An 18,677-nucleotide genomic window follows, 5' to 3' on the forward strand; every position below is an offset into this window, starting at 1 on the left:
CTCGTTCTCCTCTCGTTCTCCTCTCGTTCTCCTCTCATTCTCTTCTTGTTCTCTCATTCTCCTCTCGTTCTCCTCTCGTTCTCCTCTCGTTCTCCTCTCATTCTCTTCTTGTTCTCTCATTCTCCTCTCGTTCTCCTCTCGTTCTCCTCTCGTTCTCCTCTCATTCTCTTCTTGTTCTCCTCTCATTCTCCTCTCATTCTCCTCTTGTTCTCTTCTTGTTCTCTTCTTGTTCTCCTCTCGTTCTCCTCTCGTTCTCCTCTCGTTCTCCTCTCGTCCTCTTCTCGTTCTCCTCTCATTCTCCTCTCGTTCTCTTCTTGTTCTCCTCTCGTTCTCTTCTTGTTCTCCTCTCATTCTCCTCTCGTTCTCCTCTCATTCTCCTCTCGTTCTCCTCTCATTCTCCTCTCGTTCTCCTCTCGTTCTCTTCTCGTTCTCTTCTTGTTCTCTTGTTCTCCTCTCGTTCTCCTCTCATTCTCTTCTTGTTCTCCTCTCGTTCTCCTCTCGTTCTCTTCTCGTTCTCTTCTTGTTCTCTTGTTCTCCTCTCGTTCTCCTCTCATTCTCCTCTCATTCTCCTCTCATTCTCCTCTCGTTCTCCTCTCATTCTCCTCTCGTTCTCCTCTCATTCTCCTCTCATTCTCCTCTTGTTCTCTTCTTGTTCTCCTCTCGTTTTCCTCTTGTTCTCTTCTCGTTCTCTTCTCGTTCTCCTCTCATTCTCCTCTCATTCTCCTCTCATTCTCCTCTCGTTCTCCTCTCATTCTCCTCTCATTCTCCTCTTGTTCTCTTCTTGTTCTCCTCTCGTTCTCCTCTTGTTCTCTTCTCGTTCTCTTCTCGTTCTCCTCTCATTCTCCTCTCATTCTCCTCTCATTCTCCTCTCATTCTCCTCTCGTTCTCCTCTCGTCCTCTTCTCGTTCTTCTCTCGTCCTCTTCTCGTTCTCCTCTCATTCTCCTCTCGTTCTCTTCTTGTTCTCTTGTTCTCCTCTCATTCTCTTCTTGTTCTCCTCTCATTCTCCTCTCATTCTCCTCTCATTCTCCTCTCATTCTCCTCTCGTCCTCTTCTCGTTCTCCTCTCGTCCTCTTCTCGTTCTCCTCTCATTCTCCTCTCGTTCTTCTCTCATTCTCCTCTCGTTCTCTTCTTGTTCTCTTGTTCTCCTCTCATTCTCTTCTTGTTCTCCTCTCGTTCTCCTCTCATTCTCTTCTTGTTCTCCTCTCGTTCTCCTCTCATTCTCTTCTCGTTCTCCTCTCATTCTCCTCTCGTCCTCTTCTCGTTCTCTACTCGTTCTCCTCTCATTCTCCTCTCATTCTCCTCTTGTTCTCTTCTTGTTCTCTTCTCGTTCTCCTCTCGTTCTCCTCTCGTTCTCCTCTTGTTCTCTTCTCGTTCTCTTCTCGTTCTCCTCTCATTCTCCTCTCGTTCTCCTCTCGTTCTCCTCTCGTCCTCTTCTCGTTCTCCTCTCATTCTCCTCTCATTCTCCTCTCATTCTCCTCTCATTCTCCTCTCATTCTCCTCTTGTTCTCTTCTTGTTCTCTTGTTCTCCTCTCGTTCTCCTCTCGTCCTCTTCTCGTCCTCTTCTCGTTCTCTTCTCGTTCTCTTCTTGTTCTCTTGTTCTCCTCTCGTTCTCCTCTCATTCTCTTCTCGTTCTCCTCTCGTTCTCCTCTCATTCTCTACTCGTTCTCTTCTTGTTCTCCTCTCGTTCTCCTCTCATTCTCCTCTCATTCTCCTCTCATTCTCCTCTCATTCTCCTCTCATTCTCCTCTCGTCCTCTTCTCGTTCTCTTCTTGTTCTCTTCTTGTTCTCCTCTCATTCTCCTCTCATTCTCCTCTCGTCCTCTTCTCGTTCTCTTCTTGTTCTCTTGTTCTCCTCTCGTTCTCCTCTCATTCTCTTCTCGTTCTCTTCTTGTTCTCTTGTTCTCCTCTCATTCTCCTCTTGTTCTCTTCTTGTTCTCCTCTCGTTCTCCTCTCGTTCTCCTCTTGTTCTCTTCTTGTTCTCTCGTTCTCCTCTCGTCCTCTTCTCGTCCTCTTCTCGTTCTCTACTCGTTCTCCTCTCATTCTCCTCTCGTTCTCCTCTCGTTCTCCTCTCGTTCTCTTCTTGTTCTCTTGTTCTCCTCTCGTTCTCCTCTCGTTCTCCTCTCGTCCTCTTCTCGTCCTCTTCTCGTTCTCTACTCGTTCTCCTCTCATTCTCCTCTCATTCTCCTCTCATTCTCCTCTCGTTCTCTACTCGTTCTCTTCTCGTTCTCCTCTCGTTCTCCTCTCATTCTCTTCTCGTTCTCTTCTCGTTCTCTCGTTCTCCTGCTCATGGTCAGATGGGTAGCAGGTGTGTTTCTGCACACCTGTCACTGCAGCTCCAAAGCAGAAAAACAAAAACCCACCGCATCATCACAACAACCTGGATTGCCTACCTCATATTTTGTTTTGACTTCTCTCTGCAGAAGACTTTTAAATATAATTTCACGGCCTTAAAAAAAGCCCAGACTTTCAAATTTATCTGATTTCATTCCACGTGCAGCTGTTTGTGGTTCGCAGTGACCTTTGCTTCAAACTGCAGGCGCATTGAGCCAAACAATGCCGCGTCTTTGTGCTCTTTGATATTCCGGCCAGGCATAAACTGGAGCTGCAGTCGAGCTAAGAGAGAGCCTTTTGTCGACGAAAACCCGGAGTGCACCTAGAGCTGTGTTCTCCATTTTGAATCGCCGGAAGATGCTTCAAGATAACGTTTTCAAAGAAACGGGACATGTCTCCGCATGTTTCCAGAACATTCCTTTTCTTGTTGTTTTTTTATTCCAACTGCATTAAACACAGCTGGCATCTAACTGCTGCTCCTATTGCTACGGAAACGTGCAGACGGCCATTTTGTTTGAACTTTTTTGCTCGATGTTTTTACAGCTTTAATGAGACTCTGCCGCTAAATTGAGCACTATTGTCCACAGCTTAAGCAAGTGCATGTTCCAGATCACGCAATGGAAAGACAATGTGTCTAGTTCTTGGAAGAGGATGTTGCGTTCTTGCTGCTGTTACCCAAAAGGCTTCAGGGTGTCTAGCAAAGACATCCCTTTGTCCGGAGCGCCTCCTTTTCATGAAGCGGCATGCCTCGCCGTAACTGCAGTCAGTTGGGGAAATGTAACTGAGGGAACGAGGAATAAAACTAGGAAGCAAAAAGCCTCCAGGCATTAGTGGAACTCGGCACATGCTGCGAAGTACATAAAAAGAAAAAAAAATCTAATTTTTGTAATCAGTTTGTTGCCTCCCCCCCCACTTACACTCTTTGGAGTCAGTATGTTTAATGATGTGGAAAATAAACATTTGCTTTTCAGTCACATGTTTTATATGGACTTTCAAACTTCCATTTGCAATGCAGAGGAAGCTACGCTGGACCAGTTCACGGTCCGCACTGTTCATAATTTCCCCCGATGTCGATTTTTTCCAGCCGCTAACTGTGAAAAATGGACCCATTGTGTTTTGCAGATTTGAATTTTGAATGCCCTTCTGTTTTGAGACATGTCCGAGGAGTTTTGTAAACGTAGTGAGAGAAGGAGGTGTGTGTGTGTGTGTGTGTGGGTGTGTGTGTGGGGGGGTGATAAGAAAAAAAAAATAAAACATTTCCCATGGGTCTCCATGAAGAGCGCATTTTCACGTTTTTGGGACTGTCTGATAGTGGCGATGTCATGTGGAACCTGAACGGGAGAAGCGAATTATTTTGTCATAGATGTGACAAAAAATAATTATATATTAAACATACAAAAACAAAAATTGCTGCATTATTACACATCTATCCAGTAGAGTTTTTATATCTTTGTTCTTGAGGTCATGCTGGTGCCTATCAAAGGTCAAAACATTGAGTTTGTTGAGTTTGTTGAGTTTGTTGAGTGTGTTGAGTGTTTCTGCGGATGGCAGTAGAACCACAGGGAGAAAACAGAGGAGTTTGACATTTTTCTGTCTCATGCAATACAGTCACGACAGTGAAAGTTGAGTTAATATGTGAATTTTTTTTTTTTTTTATAAAAGTAACATACTGCAGCTTTAAACACTGAAAAGTGTGGCTTGCACCCATAATTTGTGAAATGACTGTCTTAATCAACAGTGTGGTTTGGTTCTACTGGATTTTATTTTGGGGTTCCAGAGGTGGCTGAGTGCTAATCCAAACCAGATTATTTACATTTTTATTTCTCAAAAATTCTGAGAAAACATTCAGCATTTTCCTGCTACTTTCTGGTTAAGCTCCACTTTGTTCAATCACATAAAATCCCAATTTTGATTGTAAAATCACTAAACCTAGAAACGTTCAACAGGTCTGACTGCTCTGTAGGACTCTGTATGTAGTAGACAAGCAGTCTGACTGTGGAAGCGATTTTCACTCTGACCAACGTCTTTTCATTGTGAGGAAAATTGCCGCAGGGTGTATAGTTAATCTTTTTGTCTCTTTTTTTCACTTTTTCTGGCATGAATTCCTGGTAAAAGAACAGTTTTTGATTCTATCTGCAGACTTGAACAATTTGACCTTTATTTAGTTAATTACTCCACTATTTGATCATCGAAGAATACAAGATCACATGTAAGAAGAGACGTAAAAACAGAAAATATTGTCGTTACAGTTTGGAAATCACACGTGGACCATAGATTTGGGCATTTAGATTGTGGAAATTCTTTTTTCTTACCAATGCATTCCAATAAAACCGGATAAAAGCAGGAGCGTGTAAAACGCCTTTCACATCCCGTCCATCATGTTTGACTTGGTCATTAAAGCTGAACTGAGGAAGAGAAAAAGGGAAAAAAAAAGACGTATATCCTTCAAAAGCCAAACTCTTGTCTGTTTTACAATAATATTTGTTAATCATGTGTAGTATTGTTCTTTAGAAAATGTTGGTAGAAAGAAAGAAAAACTCTTAATTAATGTTCATTGAGTTCATTTTTTGTGCTATGTTGAAAAGTATTTGGCTGAAAGCTACATTTTCAGACATCATTTTCAGACAGAGCTCCCTTTCAGTTCTATCTGTCAATACATTTGGGTTTAGCATTAGCCCAAAGCTAACTGTAATCCTGAGCATTAGCCATAACCCTAACCTTGAAGTGGAACTGTTATGCAAAATGCAGTTTTTAGAAACAAACAGCCCAAGTACTAAAAAAAAAAAAACAAACTCTGCCCTTTTCTGGCAACATGTTGATGTTTCTTGGTGTCTGGAAAACGAGCCATTTATTAAGTCACAATCGCTAGGAACTGCTCCCAACCTGGCAACCCAAGCAGAGCGGGATCAGCTGGTTTTACCACACTATGTGCTGTACAACGGCTGCTGGGAAAGACAAGTGTTTGGTTGTTGACTTTCCATCCAGAAACCACTTGCTGCGTTCCTGTCGGTTGTGCAGGAGGCTCCACTGCTTCTGTTTCTGTTTCTGGGTTTGACTCGGGGTCAAAGATGTATGGTGACACAAATGCGTATCTGTTCACAGATATTTTCACATGGGGGTGTATTATGCAGGATTCATATTTTACGCATTTTTGTATATTTGGGTTTCTACTGCTTCTAAAAGCAGCCAAAGAGCTTAAAATAACCTCCCATAAATCTTTTGGCGAGAAGTCTTTTGGTGTCGAAAATGAGCCGTTTCCAAAAACGTCTGGAATATAACGTCACAAATCAGCAGACACTGCCTGTTACCTAGCAACCCAGGTGGTTTTGTTCTTCTTGTTGGTTGTTCAGGGGGCTCCACTTCTGCTTTTCAAAGATTTACGGTTGTATAATTGTTAAAACTTTTTGCAGCCATTTTCACACACAAGTGTTAGTGTTGAGTTGGGGGGATTGGGGGGAAGGGGGTGGCCAGCAGCATCTTATTTAGATTTAAAGTAACAGGACGCCCTAAAACGGCTCATTCTGAAAGGAGCTCAAAACAGTCAGAACTAAGCAGATTAAAATCTCATGATCGAAGAATAATTTTGTGCAAAAAATGTAATGAACATGTTTTGTAGCCCATATACCTATCCCAACATGTCCAAGCAAGCCTTAAAACAGATAATTAAAGCGGTTTTGCTTCACGTCCATCCAGTCATTGTCCATTCTAGCTTATTCTTGCAGACTGACAGGGAGCTGGTGTTTCCAGCAGCCATTGGGCAAGAGACAATGTACACTTAAAGTTAGAATGCCGGGTAAAAACTAACCGCTTGTCTGGACCTTCGTCCAACAGGCAGACTACAATTCTAAAATAACTCAGAAACTCAACATTGTCATTCACAACTCCTCCTTCTTTTTCCTGATTGGCCCAGATGAAAAGCATCCTGCTAAGTCAGACTCAATCATGAATATCTTCTGAGGAGTTTTCTTACAAAACCACTCAAAGGTACTTTTTTTCCCCTGCTTGTATCACCATGAGAACCATATTAGAAATTGTCAAACACTAAAATTGCAACATATCTGGAAAAAATTATACTGGCTACAATTATTTAAAACACTAATTTGAGATTTGTGAACCTTTGTCGTTTGTTTAAACATGAAATCATGAGTTGGTCGTATCATTACGCCAATATCTAGAACAATTTGGAGATGTGAAGTTTTGTACTATGAAAATAAAACAAACGTCCACGATGGACCAGTTTGTCATTTCTGTTTGCTCTCTGGCTTACGGGTAATAATAATAATCCAGTCCTGCAAGTGTCTCAATGAGTTGTGCAACAGGTCTCATGCTTTTAGTTATAGACTCCCTGAAACAACCATCTAAAGTCTTTTTTCCTCTTGGGTGATAATCCTCTCCCAGGAGACGTGACAAAAACAGCTCCATCATATTTAATAACTTTAGCCCCAAAATCTTCCTGACTTATTAAGTTTTAACCAGTTTAAACTAGCTACCGACCACCGCAGACCAGTCCTTGTCACTAGCTTGATGTCACCGACCCATTGTTGGTGGGATTCAGAACCGTTTGAAAATACCCGTTGTAGTATTTCAACATTTTAGCAAACAGTCAATGCTAAATGTCTTCTTTTGACGAAATGCCCTGAAGAGTGGCCGGTTGCCAGGGAAATGGGAAAAGCTGGAGTGCGGAGAGGAGCTGATGTGAATGGATCCGTTTCATTTCAGGGGTCAAAGAGTGACGACTATCTCTCGAAATGTTGTTGGTCCTAAAGGCACAAGTCTAGAACACAGACCCATGTGCTTTCCCTGAGAAGGTAATAAACCCCTGTCTCACAAAGAGCCCATGAATAAAAGCAAGAAGCCGGGCTCGCTCAAGGGTTCGATGCAATGCAGCTCTTGTTAATAGTTCCCTTTAAACCCAAAGGTTTGGCTGAAGGAAAAGGGCAGACTGCGAAGTGGAAACAAAGAAACACTCTACTATGAGTTTACAAAGAATGCTTTTTTAGATTTTTTATCATATCGAGCTGTGTTCAGCCAGCGGCCACTCCCCCCCCCCCGCTGGATTTGCGTTCAACTCTGGAATTAGAAAGTTTCCAGCCGTCCACAAACAGGAAGTAAACTTTCTTTTCTCTCGCGTCACACAAGATCCGGCGGCGACAATCTACATTGTTAACTGGATAAATGGTAACACTTGGCGACACGTGAGGACGCTGTTTCTAGATGCCTTGACTAAATGAGATAAACTTCAAAACGCTGGACTTTTTTTTTTTTCACAATCGTGAATAAAGAAGCATAAAACAATGTCTCGGTACACAATGTCCATTCTGTTTGATTCATCCTCTTTATTTCTGGGCAGCAAGTGCAGATTCACATCAGTTTTAACGAATGGATTAGAAGCAAAATAACTGGCAGCTGAAGTGCACAGACTGAAATGAAAACTATTTGGTAACGCTTCATCTGATGGGGTGTGATAAGACTGACATGACACTGTCATAAACAATACCTGTTATGAACATGAAGGACTCTTTATGAATGTTTATGACTGATGTCATTAAGTCTCATTGGGTAAAAAATGACACTTTTAATGCAAAGTTGCAGTAAAACTCACATAAAAAGTCCACTAAAACCTTCAACTTTGTATTAAAAGTGTCATTATTTACCCAATAACACTTAATGACAACAGTCATAAACATTCATAAAGACTCCTTTATTTGACCTTTATTTGGTCAAATAAAGGATGACCAAAAGTTTTAATGAAGTCCAAGATGCCCAAGGATGGATTACTTACAAAGGTTTGCTCAAAAATAGCAGCAATATTGTGTCACCAATGTTTTTTAAAATTACTATTTTGAAATCAAAATTTAACAGATGAAAATGACAAAGAAAAACATTAAAACTTTTAATTAGAACTGTAGAAATCGATCAGTTGCAAATCAAAGTGTTATTCTTTCCAAGTTTGTTTAAAAAAATAAAAAATAAAATAAAATTCTAGAACAGATATGAAATTGTTCTCCTTTTGGACTTTTCTGGTTTAGCTGTTCATCAAACCAACATGTTTAAGATCAGACAAAGACAAGTTTTCAAATCATGATTTCATTTATTAAAGCAAGAAGAATAAAATAAACTAAAATAAAAATTAAAAACCATCCAAACCAAACTGGCCCTGAAGCCTAACGACTGGGTCTACTGTCCTATTTTGCACTTAAATGTAACAACAGGATTTAACTTTGAAGCCCACAGGAAAACCTCTACTTGGTTTCGTGTGGGGATTTTTGTGCGCGACAGAGACGAAAAAGAAAAGAGAAGCGAAAGGGAGAAAGGCGGGGAAAGGTTTAAAAGGAAAGAAGATAGAAATGGAGAGAAAGAGAGAAAACAAAACCGAGAAACCAACAGCAACAGACGGAGCTGAGCCGTTTTGTTATCGGGTCATCTCTCTGATATCTGAACTGAAATGACGTGAATCCTCTGACGTGCCATCATGCTCATGCAAGAGAATTTTGTGACATGTCCGAAACAATCTGAGGATTGGGATTTTTAAAATTTGCTCTAACTAGATATCGGGCCAAAGAAACAAAAGAGTGAAAAACAATAGTTATGCAGTAAATTAGCATTGTCTATTCCTGTTTGGGTTTTTTTGAGAAACATATGGAGAAGGTATTTCCATTTTAGTTTTAGAAAATAAATAAAATCAACAAATAGAAACAAACTGACATTTTGAATTTCTAGGTCTGTGAACAACTCAAAAAATTCTTCAAGATGAAAATCGTTGGTATGGTAATAAACATTTCCTGTCACTTCTTGAATGGCTCTTCCAGCCTTTAAAAGACTTATTCAGAGGCTGTTTTTTTTTTTTGCCTCTGTTAAGATAACTTCACACTGCTTCAGTTATTTTAAAATAAAGTCTTCAGGGGAGAAAATTCATCGTTAATAGTGATCTATTGTGTGAGTTTCATCCCAGTGTGTGCCTTTTCCTCCACTGGGGAAATGTTTTGGATCACTCTGGCACTGAGAAATGAATTTTCCTACCCAACACTGTACTGGATGATAGAATCATAGAATCATGTCTCAAGATCATTTTCTGTAAGTTGTGGCTTTGCGACTATTTCTCTGTTTTTTTTTTGTTTTTTTTTTTCAAACTTAAAAAAAATAAATAAATCAAAATCTTGTTGGACTCTTGCTTTTGTAAGGCTGTAATTTGGGAAACGTTTCCTGGTGACACCCTGAATGTGAATGACAAGCTAACGGAGCTTCATCCACTTCACTTTGCATCTGGACCAGTTGGTAGCTCCACATGTTTAACCTCTAAAAGTCCAAATAAATAAAAGCAAACAGGCTTGCTTTTTTCTTTTTTCTTTTTTTTTTTGTTGTAAACGCTGAATACATTTCAGCTTTTATCAGGGTTGTTTGTCGGGGGGACAGTGGTGTCAATTGTATTTCTGGCACTCAGAACAAACGATGTTTTATACCAAATGAGCAGAACTAAAGATTAAATGTTAGTTGGCCTTAAGCAAACTTTAGTTTGCAGACCACTGGCCAATCGACAGAAAGGCTCCTTTGTACGCTGGAGGCCGTGACGTCAAAAGGCCTCTATAAAGACATAAATTCATAGTTTAATCCGGAACAACGCCGAGGTGGGAGAACGAGTCTTGATGTCCTCCTCTTGTTTCTTAACGTGCATAGCTAATGAGGCTTCTTCCCAGGATAAATAAAGCAGCTCCAACGTCGGCGGCCGTCAGATTTGGGCCGGCCGGAGCCTGACGGACGTTCAGCGTGACGGGATTAAAACCTTTTTCTGTTCTCTCTGTTCTAATTTGCAATCACAAAATGCTGGAGATGCTTGAATATAGCCACTATCAGGTGAGATAGTCTTCTAGTTCTGCATTTTTTTGATGACTAATTTAATTTTTAAGCTGCCTGGAGATGTTTAAGATATAAAAACAATAAAAAATGTAAAAAAAATCAGAATGATTTGTAGCATTTAATGCTAACAAAAGTTTACATGAAAGCAGAATGGGGAAGCATTTTGTGGTCATGTGATTTCACCTAAAGGCTGAGCTGTGATGTTTTTGCTGCCTTTCCACTTAAGGTTATGAAAACAGAATGAACATAAATAGAGTCCTGATCGTCTTTAAGGGCAATAAAACATGATATGTCCTCTGGAACGTGGTCAGGAGTTTCCTTTAAATGGATCTAAAAACTAAAACTGGAATGACTGGGGAATTTTAAAGCTGGAAACTTCTGTTGAAACCTCTATAAATCCATTCACATTCATAAGATTTGATTAATAAATTGTCTTAATCTGGACAAAAGCTGGAGCATCAAGTAGTAAAATGTTCCGATTTGTTTTTTGTTTGTTTGTTTGTTTGTTTTTCTCACAGGTGCAGTCCCACCTGGAAAGTCCGAACAAGTACCACATTCAGCCGGCTCAGAGGCAGCAGGTGAGGCAGTACCTGTCCTCCAGTCTGGGCGGGAAAGCCGGCAGCCAGCCACCCGAGCACAGCATGCCGCCCGGGGCCACCGGCAGCGCCCCCAACAGTCCTATGGCCCTGCTCACCCTGGGCACCAACTGCGAAAAAGAAGTAGGAGTGTTTCATGGGTCGTATCAGACACCCCGATGCAGTGCGGGAGGTTTTTACCAAGCTGTTCTCTCTCACACAGATGGACGACGTCATTGACGACATCATCAGCCTGGAGTCGAGTTACAACGAGGACGTCCTGGGACTGATGGACCCCGCTCTGCAAATCAACAACCAGGTTATCTGCACCTTGTTTTGCCTTATTGGTTGTTTTTGGTTTTGTTTTTTACGACTGCATGTTGATGCCGTTGTGGATAGAGTACATTTCTGCCAAATCACTCAGACAGTGTCTTAGAAAAAACTTGGAAATTTCTGAGTTTGAAAAGTCACAAAGGTCCATTTTTTTTGTAAAATTCAAGTCAAACATTTTTTCCCTTTTGAAATTCAGAAATTTTGTAAGTTTTTGTAGAAATTTTCCGAGTTTGAAAAGTCTCACATTTTCCACATGTTCCATTTTTAGGAAATTTTCTGTCAAAAATCTGCTAGAAGATCAGACATTTTGTGATAGATTAATTCATTTTCCATTTTTCAAATTCTTAGCAGTCTAAAATCTTCCACTTTTGAAACTCAAAATCTTCCATTTTTTGTTTGTTGAAAATTTCTGAGATTTTTTGGATGCAAATTTTCTTTTTCTTTTGTTTTCTGTCTCCAATGACGCTAAAATGCCTCCTTAGTTCTTGTTTTTATTTCTTCCCTGAACAAAACACTGACTCCTGTTTCCCCCTCCAGCTGCCAGTGTCTGGTAGTTTGCTGGACGTGTACAACAACCCGGGGCTTCCCCTGCCGGGCATCGCCATCGGCAACGCATGCGCACCCAACATCAAAAGGGAATTCACAGGTAAATAAATGAAGATCCAGATACAAACTGTATTCATACCGCACTTTAAGCACAGACTTTGAAAAAAAAATAAAAATACTACTGCAAATACTCCTGATTGTTTTCTCTCACTGTGGGAAGAACAGTTAGAAAACACTATATGGAAATGTTTCTGAACAAGCTTGTGTGAGTATTGTGTGCAATTTGGAAGTGCACAAGATACTATTAAGTCAATGCTTTGCCAAATAATCACTCCAGCTCCCGGCATGAAGCAAGTTCTGGACAAGTCAGGATCCTGTGGCCAGTTTGAAAGCTATCAGAGGTCAGACGGCTTTCCAGTAGGTAAGAAGGAAACGTTTTACCGTCGGACAATGTGTTTTGTGTCCGACTAAACTCCTTTGCATTTAAAGAAGAAAACAAAACAAAAAAACACAGATAAACATGAAGCTAAATTGCTGCTACTTTTACAAGTGTTTCAAATAGTGAGCGAACGAACGAACCCGGTTCAGACCGTTTGTTCTCCCGTTGCTCCACAGAGGCTGAAGTTCGCGCTCTGGCTAAAGAGAGACAAAAGAAGGACAATCACAACCTGAGTGAGTCGGTCGTAATAAAGTGAAAATGAGATTTCTGTGTGTTTATGTTTTTATTCATGTTGAACAGAAAGGAAATATAGTGGAAGAAAAACATTGATTCCTCTTTCTGCTCCTCCGTTTGGATGATTTCTAGTCGAGCGAAGACGGAGGTTCAACATCAACGATCGCATCAAAGAGCTGGGAACCTTAATACCCAAGTCGAATGACCCGTAAGTATCAAACTGCAGCATTTATTCTGGTCATTTTTGTTGAATTGGTGATTTTATGTGACAGGCCACATTAAAAAAAAAACAACAACAAAACAAAAACAAACTTTTAATAAATCGAAACCTGAAAAGTGTGGCATGCACTTTCCCTCTGGTGCCCTTTAATAAAATCCATTGCGACCAGTTCCAGTGGGAATGATCTTGTTGCTTGTCAACGAGAAAAGAACATGTGAAAAAGTTTTAAACAACAACAAAAACATGAGTTTGGTCAAAAAGCTTGTTTATTAGCAGCTGGTTTTCACAAAAGCAGCAAATATGTGGGAGGAGCTTGGCGACCATAACTGAACTTCTTGTTTTCTGTCTGTCCTGGAGGGACAGAGGCTGAAAACATGCAGCCAGTGCTGCAGTGGGACGGTTTGGCTTAAGGGATGTTCATGTTTTGGAGTGAAATTCTGTCAAATTTCAGACCTAAATCCATTTGATCTGTTGGAAAACTCTTCAGATTTTTCTGTGCTGACACTTTTCATGCGGTCTGACTACATTTGAGGTTTTTAGAAAGAAGAAAGGGCAAAAACATAAACTGTTGATGAGTAAACTCTAGAAAGAGACGCAGCTGTCATGGCAACCAAAGGAAGTTTAACAAAGGGTCGACTGTGGAGCTGAAAACACATGAAGGCCACACATTTCAGATTGTAATTGTTTCTCTCTCTTTAGGGTTTTTGTTTGTTTGTAAAAAAAACAAACAAAAAAAAAACAACTTTTTTTTTTATCCTATCTAAATTTTATCCTACTCATCAAAATTCTGGAATATTCTGTGTTGAGCTGTCAGGTAAAATTCATGTGAAAAACAGTTACAGCTTGTGGATGTACTTAAAAAATGGCAACAAATTAAATTAAAAACTTCAAAGATAATGTATAAATCTTTTTGTTACTACAAATTATTAGGTTTAAAAAAACATTTAGAATTATAGAATATTTCATACATGGAAAATATATAAGATAGTAATGTAATACTAATGTATTTTTCATAGTTTTAGTAGGAAACTTTTTTGGATAAAATAAATTATTTAGTTGTTTTATTCTACATGCAAGCCACAGATTTTAGATCAACATTTATTTTTTTATTTATTGTTTTACTTTATATTATTTTTCCCTGCTACTATTTTGTGTCGGGTTATGCTTGTAAAATAGTTAAACTTTGTTGCTACTGTTAGAAAAAAAAGTTAAATAAATGTGAATCACTTGGTGAGACATTGGATAAATGACTTGATTATTACAAATTACTGAGATGAAATTTAAAAAATTTGTTTATCAGGAGTAAATTATTTATTTCTCATTTTGACAGATTATTAAGTGGTTGAATTTTTTAAAGTTATTTCTTTCTGAGAATAAAAACATATTTTTTGACAAACCTTTTTTAGAAACGTAGCATCACCTCATTGGAAGCGTCTCTTCTTTTGAACACGTGTGCCTTGACATTTATCTGCTCCACAGCGCTCTGCCTCTTCCATGTGTTCTCTTAAAAGTGCATGACTTATTGACCCGGATGATCCGTGAAGAATCCTGCGTTGTTCTGGTCAGCTGGTCAGCTGGCCCTCACTGCAGATCTCTGTGTTCCCCCAGAGACATGCGCTGGAATAAGGGTACCATTCTGAAGGCCTCCGTGGATTACATCAGGAAGCTGCAGCGGGAGCAGGAGAGGGCCAAGGAGCTGGACTACAAGCAGAGGAAGCTGGAGCACGCCAACCGCCACCTGATGCTGCGCATACAGGTAGGCCGCAGCTGCGTCCGCAACAAGCTGACCACGACTTCACGCTCCATCGAGGGCAGAAAAAGAGAAAACAGTCATTTTGAAAAACAATCATTTTGTGCATAAAAGATCATGATCCCACTGAAGAGCCCACTGCACTGAACCCACTGACAACCTCCTGGTTGTTCCATCAAATATTGATTTCTGAAATCGTCCAGAATTCAAACATTAGTTTTGTTGTTTCTAAATGAATATGAACTTGTTTCCTTTGCATTATTTAAGGTCTGAAAGCAGTGCGTCTTTTCTGTTATTTTGACCATTTCTCATTTTCTGCTAATAAATATTAAACTTTTGCTTGGAATTTCAGAGACATGTTGTCAGTAGTTCATAGAATAAAAGAACATGTTCATTTTACTCAAACATTTACCTATAAAACGTAAAATCAGAGAAGCTGATCATTTGAAGAGGTCTCTTAATGTTTTTTTGAAATAATATGATATATTTAAATACCACTCTGCAGTTCAAAATCCATTTTTTTTGGCTCAACTCAGTATGCTAATTAAAACTTTTTTTAAAGGATTAAAAAAAAAGTTTTGTTTTGTTTTTTTTTGCTCATCTTCCCTCCAATTTTCTGAGGCCCCACTTTGAGAAACACTGGTGTAGACATGTTGGTAGTGGGAGAGGGCCCAAAATGAAAGTCTGCTTAGGGCCCCAAAAAGGCCTGGGCCGGCCCTGGTTAAACACTGGTGTAGACATGTTGGTAGTGGGAGAGGGCCCAAAATGAAAGTCTGCTTAGGGCCCCAAAAAGGCCTGGGCCGGCCCTGGTTATAGACAATGGATGGATGGATGGATGGATGGATGGATGGATGGATGGATGGATGGATGGATGGATGGATGGATGGATGGATGGATGNATGGATGGATGGATGGATGGATGGATGGATGGATGGATGGATGGATGGATGGATGGATGGATGGATGGATGGATTGTCATGTTGTTTGTTGATTTCTTATTTCATGCAGGTGATTAACTCTCTGCTTCGTGTTCGTCCAGGAGCTGGAGATCCAGGCTCGGGCTCACGGCCTGACCGTCGTGTCGTCCCCGTCGCTCTGCACGTCCGAGCTGATGGCGCGGGCCATCAAGCAGGAGCCCGTCCTCGGGGACTGTCCGTCCGAGCTCTACCAGCACAGCTGCACCCCGGACATGTCCCCTCCAACCACGTTGGACCTCAACAACGGCACCATCACCTTCAACCACATGCCCGCCGACGCCGGCGACTCGGCCCACTACGGGAGCTCCAGGACGTGTAAAATGAAGGAGCTGGTCAGGGACAACAGCCTGGGACCGGTTTCCCCCAGCGACCCGCTGCTGTCCTCCATGTCGCCCGACGTTTCCAACCCCGTCAGCGGGCGCCACAGCTCCAGCTCCAGCTCCAGCATGGAGGAGAAAGACCATGGATGTTAGCCCCACGCCACGACCAGCATCTGAACAGGCGAAGGAACTCAGAGATCGTTTTCTTTTCAAAGAAAATTTTTAAAGAAAAAAACAAGTTTTTCAATTATTGCTGTTTAATTATTACTTTGAGCCAAGACTCTTTAGATCTTCTCTCAGTGTTTTTCATGAACTTCTCAGAAATACTTGAGAAACACCTGACATACAAAAACTTGAAAACCTTGAAGTAGCCTGTTTAATATTTGACATGGTTTATTTTACATTTCATCAGAATCTGCCCCCCAAAAAAGTGCATTATGAAAACGTTATATTGTTGAAATGATAAGGGCAGAAATACGAGTTTGAAACATGTTTAGACTCAACAATTTCCCCATATTTAGGAAATAAATAGCTAATCCAATAATAATAATAATAGTATTTATCTATTGTAAAATTGTATTATTTTTCTTCCAGATATCTCGTTTTGTTTTTGGTCCATCAATATTCATACCATAACAGACCTGATTTGGTTTCGTTCAAAGAGTCGAAGCAAATTCTTCCTTCTGCTCATCGTAAAATCTTAAATAAATCTAAACTACAATGATGACTTTTGACATAAAGGTACCGGAAAAACCTTTTTTATTTTTTTCCCAGTAACGTTGACATGTTTGCATCACAGCTGTTACCTACTTCCTGTTTACCCGTCTGTTTGGGTCCGGTGTGGCCATGACGCAGCAAACTCTTGACTTTTCACACCTTTGATCCCAGCGTGCGTGCAGCGTCCAGACCAGGAGCTCATCAAAAGTAGCAGGAAAACGTCAAATAAATGACGATATTCAACCAATTATTTCTCCACCCTAAAGCCCACCTGACATGTTTGACCCAAAAAGCAGCTGGGATGAGAAACTGTGCGACTGAAGCTTAAAAGATTCAAAACTTTGTTACTGTACGTGTTTTGGCAGACAGTGATGTCATAAGCAAAATAAATAAATCAATTTAGAAAGGTCTTACAAAGTGCTATTTTGACATGGAGTGCAAAATAATTCATACCCCTTTGAATTTGTCCACATTTTGTCGCCACAAACTTGAATGTATTTTACTGGGACTAGACTAACGCACTGTGAATAATTGTGAAGTAGAGGGACGAGATTCAAAATGGCTCAACATCTCTTACAAATAAAGATCCAAAAAGGTGTGCATTGCATTTGTACGCCCACCTACACACACCACCACCCTGTTCACTGTAAATCCAGTGTTTCTATTAGTGACGTAAAGCTACAGTTTGTGACTTTTATGAAAAATGTCCTGTCTACATAATAAAACTGTCTCCATGTTGTGACAGTGTAATACGTGCCCTGAGCGAGTACTGCCGTCTGAAGAAAAGCCCCAATCAGAGCCAGGAGGCGGGTCTTAACGCTGTCAATCAACCTCATGTTGACAGTTCAGTGTGTGCTAATGGCGGAGAAACAACTCGCAGTTACAGGAAAGCTATTTATCTGCTGTCATAGGTGGCTGTGCTAACTAGCTTTAGCATTCATGAAGAGAAGCAGCGCAGTAGCAGAGAATTGTCACTTTGCACTGATCGTCATTTGACAAATGTCAATAACAGGCCACAGCTACCGTAGGTTTAGATCATGTGTTGGTCAAAGTCCAAAGACCAAAATCTAATAAATCTGAACCACAATATGAGACCTGATGTTCACAGATGCTGATGTGACTGAGCTACTTAGCAAAGAGAAATACGGAGGAAACAAACAGTCTCTGTATAAAGGTCATAGAAGCTCTTTTCTGAAAGATCAACACTTTAAAGTGTTGACTCAGATGTGCTAAATACAAATTCATGCTCACATTTCTGTTTTTATTCATGACACCACATGTATGAATCATTTCTGTTACACTTCACAAGTGGTTACTTATTTCTAGTCAGAGTCTAAAAACAGGGAAAACATTAAAAGATGGATAAAAATAACAATAAATCAGAGTTTAATGTAGAAGTTTCATAATATTTTTCCTAAAATAAATAATTGATGAACAGTGTATGAGGTCATTCATGGAAGTAAACAGCAGGTGGCGCCAACTTCACACCCAGAGGATGTTTTCATCAGCAGTCAGTGGTGAAGTTCACCTGATGACAGAGCTAATGGAGGCTGCTGTATTCTAGATGTTTCCTAAATGTATGTTTTGGTTTTCATTATTATTATTATTATTTCATTAGCTTGTCAGTAAATTGGAAAACACCATCTGACCGAGAAAGAGAAAATAAAGACAAAGTCAGTAATTACTGAGTAAAACTTTGAAAGTGTTTATGCAACAGTGAGGACTGGGGTAAGTATGAGATCGTTGTCATCTTCATTGTTGTCATTTTCTAATCTAAAACATTCTTACTTTGGCACTACTGAAAAAAGTTAAGTTCATTTTTAGGTTTACCGCACGTCTTTGCAAGGGTTTCCAGTTCATACGGCAGATGATGGACCCTGATTTTCAGGCGAAGCCACAAGTTTCATCAACTTTGCAAATGGAGATTCATGTTTTCTGCCATTCTGTAAAAACTTTATCTGAATGATGAATAATCACAGATACTTTTGAATCTTTGTAGTCTTCTTGTATCTTACATATGTTATATATATATAAAACCACCCTTGAAGCCAACCGCAAACCACTTGCACAAGTGTCCATCAAATGTGGCATATACCAAGGAGATGCTCTGTCCCCACTGCTGTTCTGCATAGGCCTGAACCCCCTTAGCCAAATCATCAACAAGACTGGCTACAGATACCGACTCAAGAATGGGGCCACAATCAGTCACCTCCTCTACATGGATGACATCAAGCTGTACGCCAAGAACGAGCTAGACATCGACTCACTGATCCACACCACCAGGATCTACAGCACTGACATTGGGATGTCATTCGGACTAGAGAAGTGTGGCCGGATGGTTACAAAGAGAGGGAAGGTCATCCACACAGAAGGGGTCTCAC

General features: G+C 40.3%; 1 protein-coding gene across 4 annotated transcripts in view; it reads left to right on the forward strand.

Moving 5' to 3' along the window:
* The window catches only part of mitfa (melanocyte inducing transcription factor a), a 26,717-nt gene extending 10,911 nt beyond the window's left edge, over positions 1–15,806 (forward strand). For 3 of the 4 annotated variants that reach the window (XM_007565606.2, XM_016678347.1, XM_007565607.2), the window contains 8 exons: positions 10,704–10,904; positions 10,984–11,079; positions 11,631–11,739; positions 11,977–12,060; positions 12,255–12,311; positions 12,445–12,520; positions 14,141–14,288; positions 15,322–15,806. In XM_007565606.2, the coding sequence (XP_007565668.1) occupies positions 10,704–10,904; positions 10,984–11,079; positions 11,631–11,739; positions 11,977–12,060; positions 12,255–12,311; positions 12,445–12,520; positions 14,141–14,288; positions 15,322–15,732 (1,182 nt within the window). In that variant the 3' untranslated portion in view covers positions 15,733–15,806. Of the gene's footprint in view, positions 1–9,793; positions 10,183–10,703; positions 10,905–10,983; positions 11,080–11,630; positions 11,740–11,976; positions 12,061–12,254; positions 12,312–12,444; positions 12,521–14,140; positions 14,289–15,321 lie in introns of those variants that run through there. The other variant, XM_016678346.1, reaches the window with a different exon arrangement.
* The last annotated feature ends 2,871 nt before the right edge of the window (positions 15,807–18,677 follow it).

The sequence above is a fragment of the Poecilia formosa genome, unplaced genomic scaffold (genome assembly GCF_000485575.1).
Source record: "Poecilia formosa unplaced genomic scaffold, Poecilia_formosa-5.1.2 Scaffold180, whole genome shotgun sequence".
NCBI classification, from domain to species: domain Eukaryota; kingdom Metazoa; phylum Chordata; class Actinopteri; order Cyprinodontiformes; family Poeciliidae; genus Poecilia; species Poecilia formosa.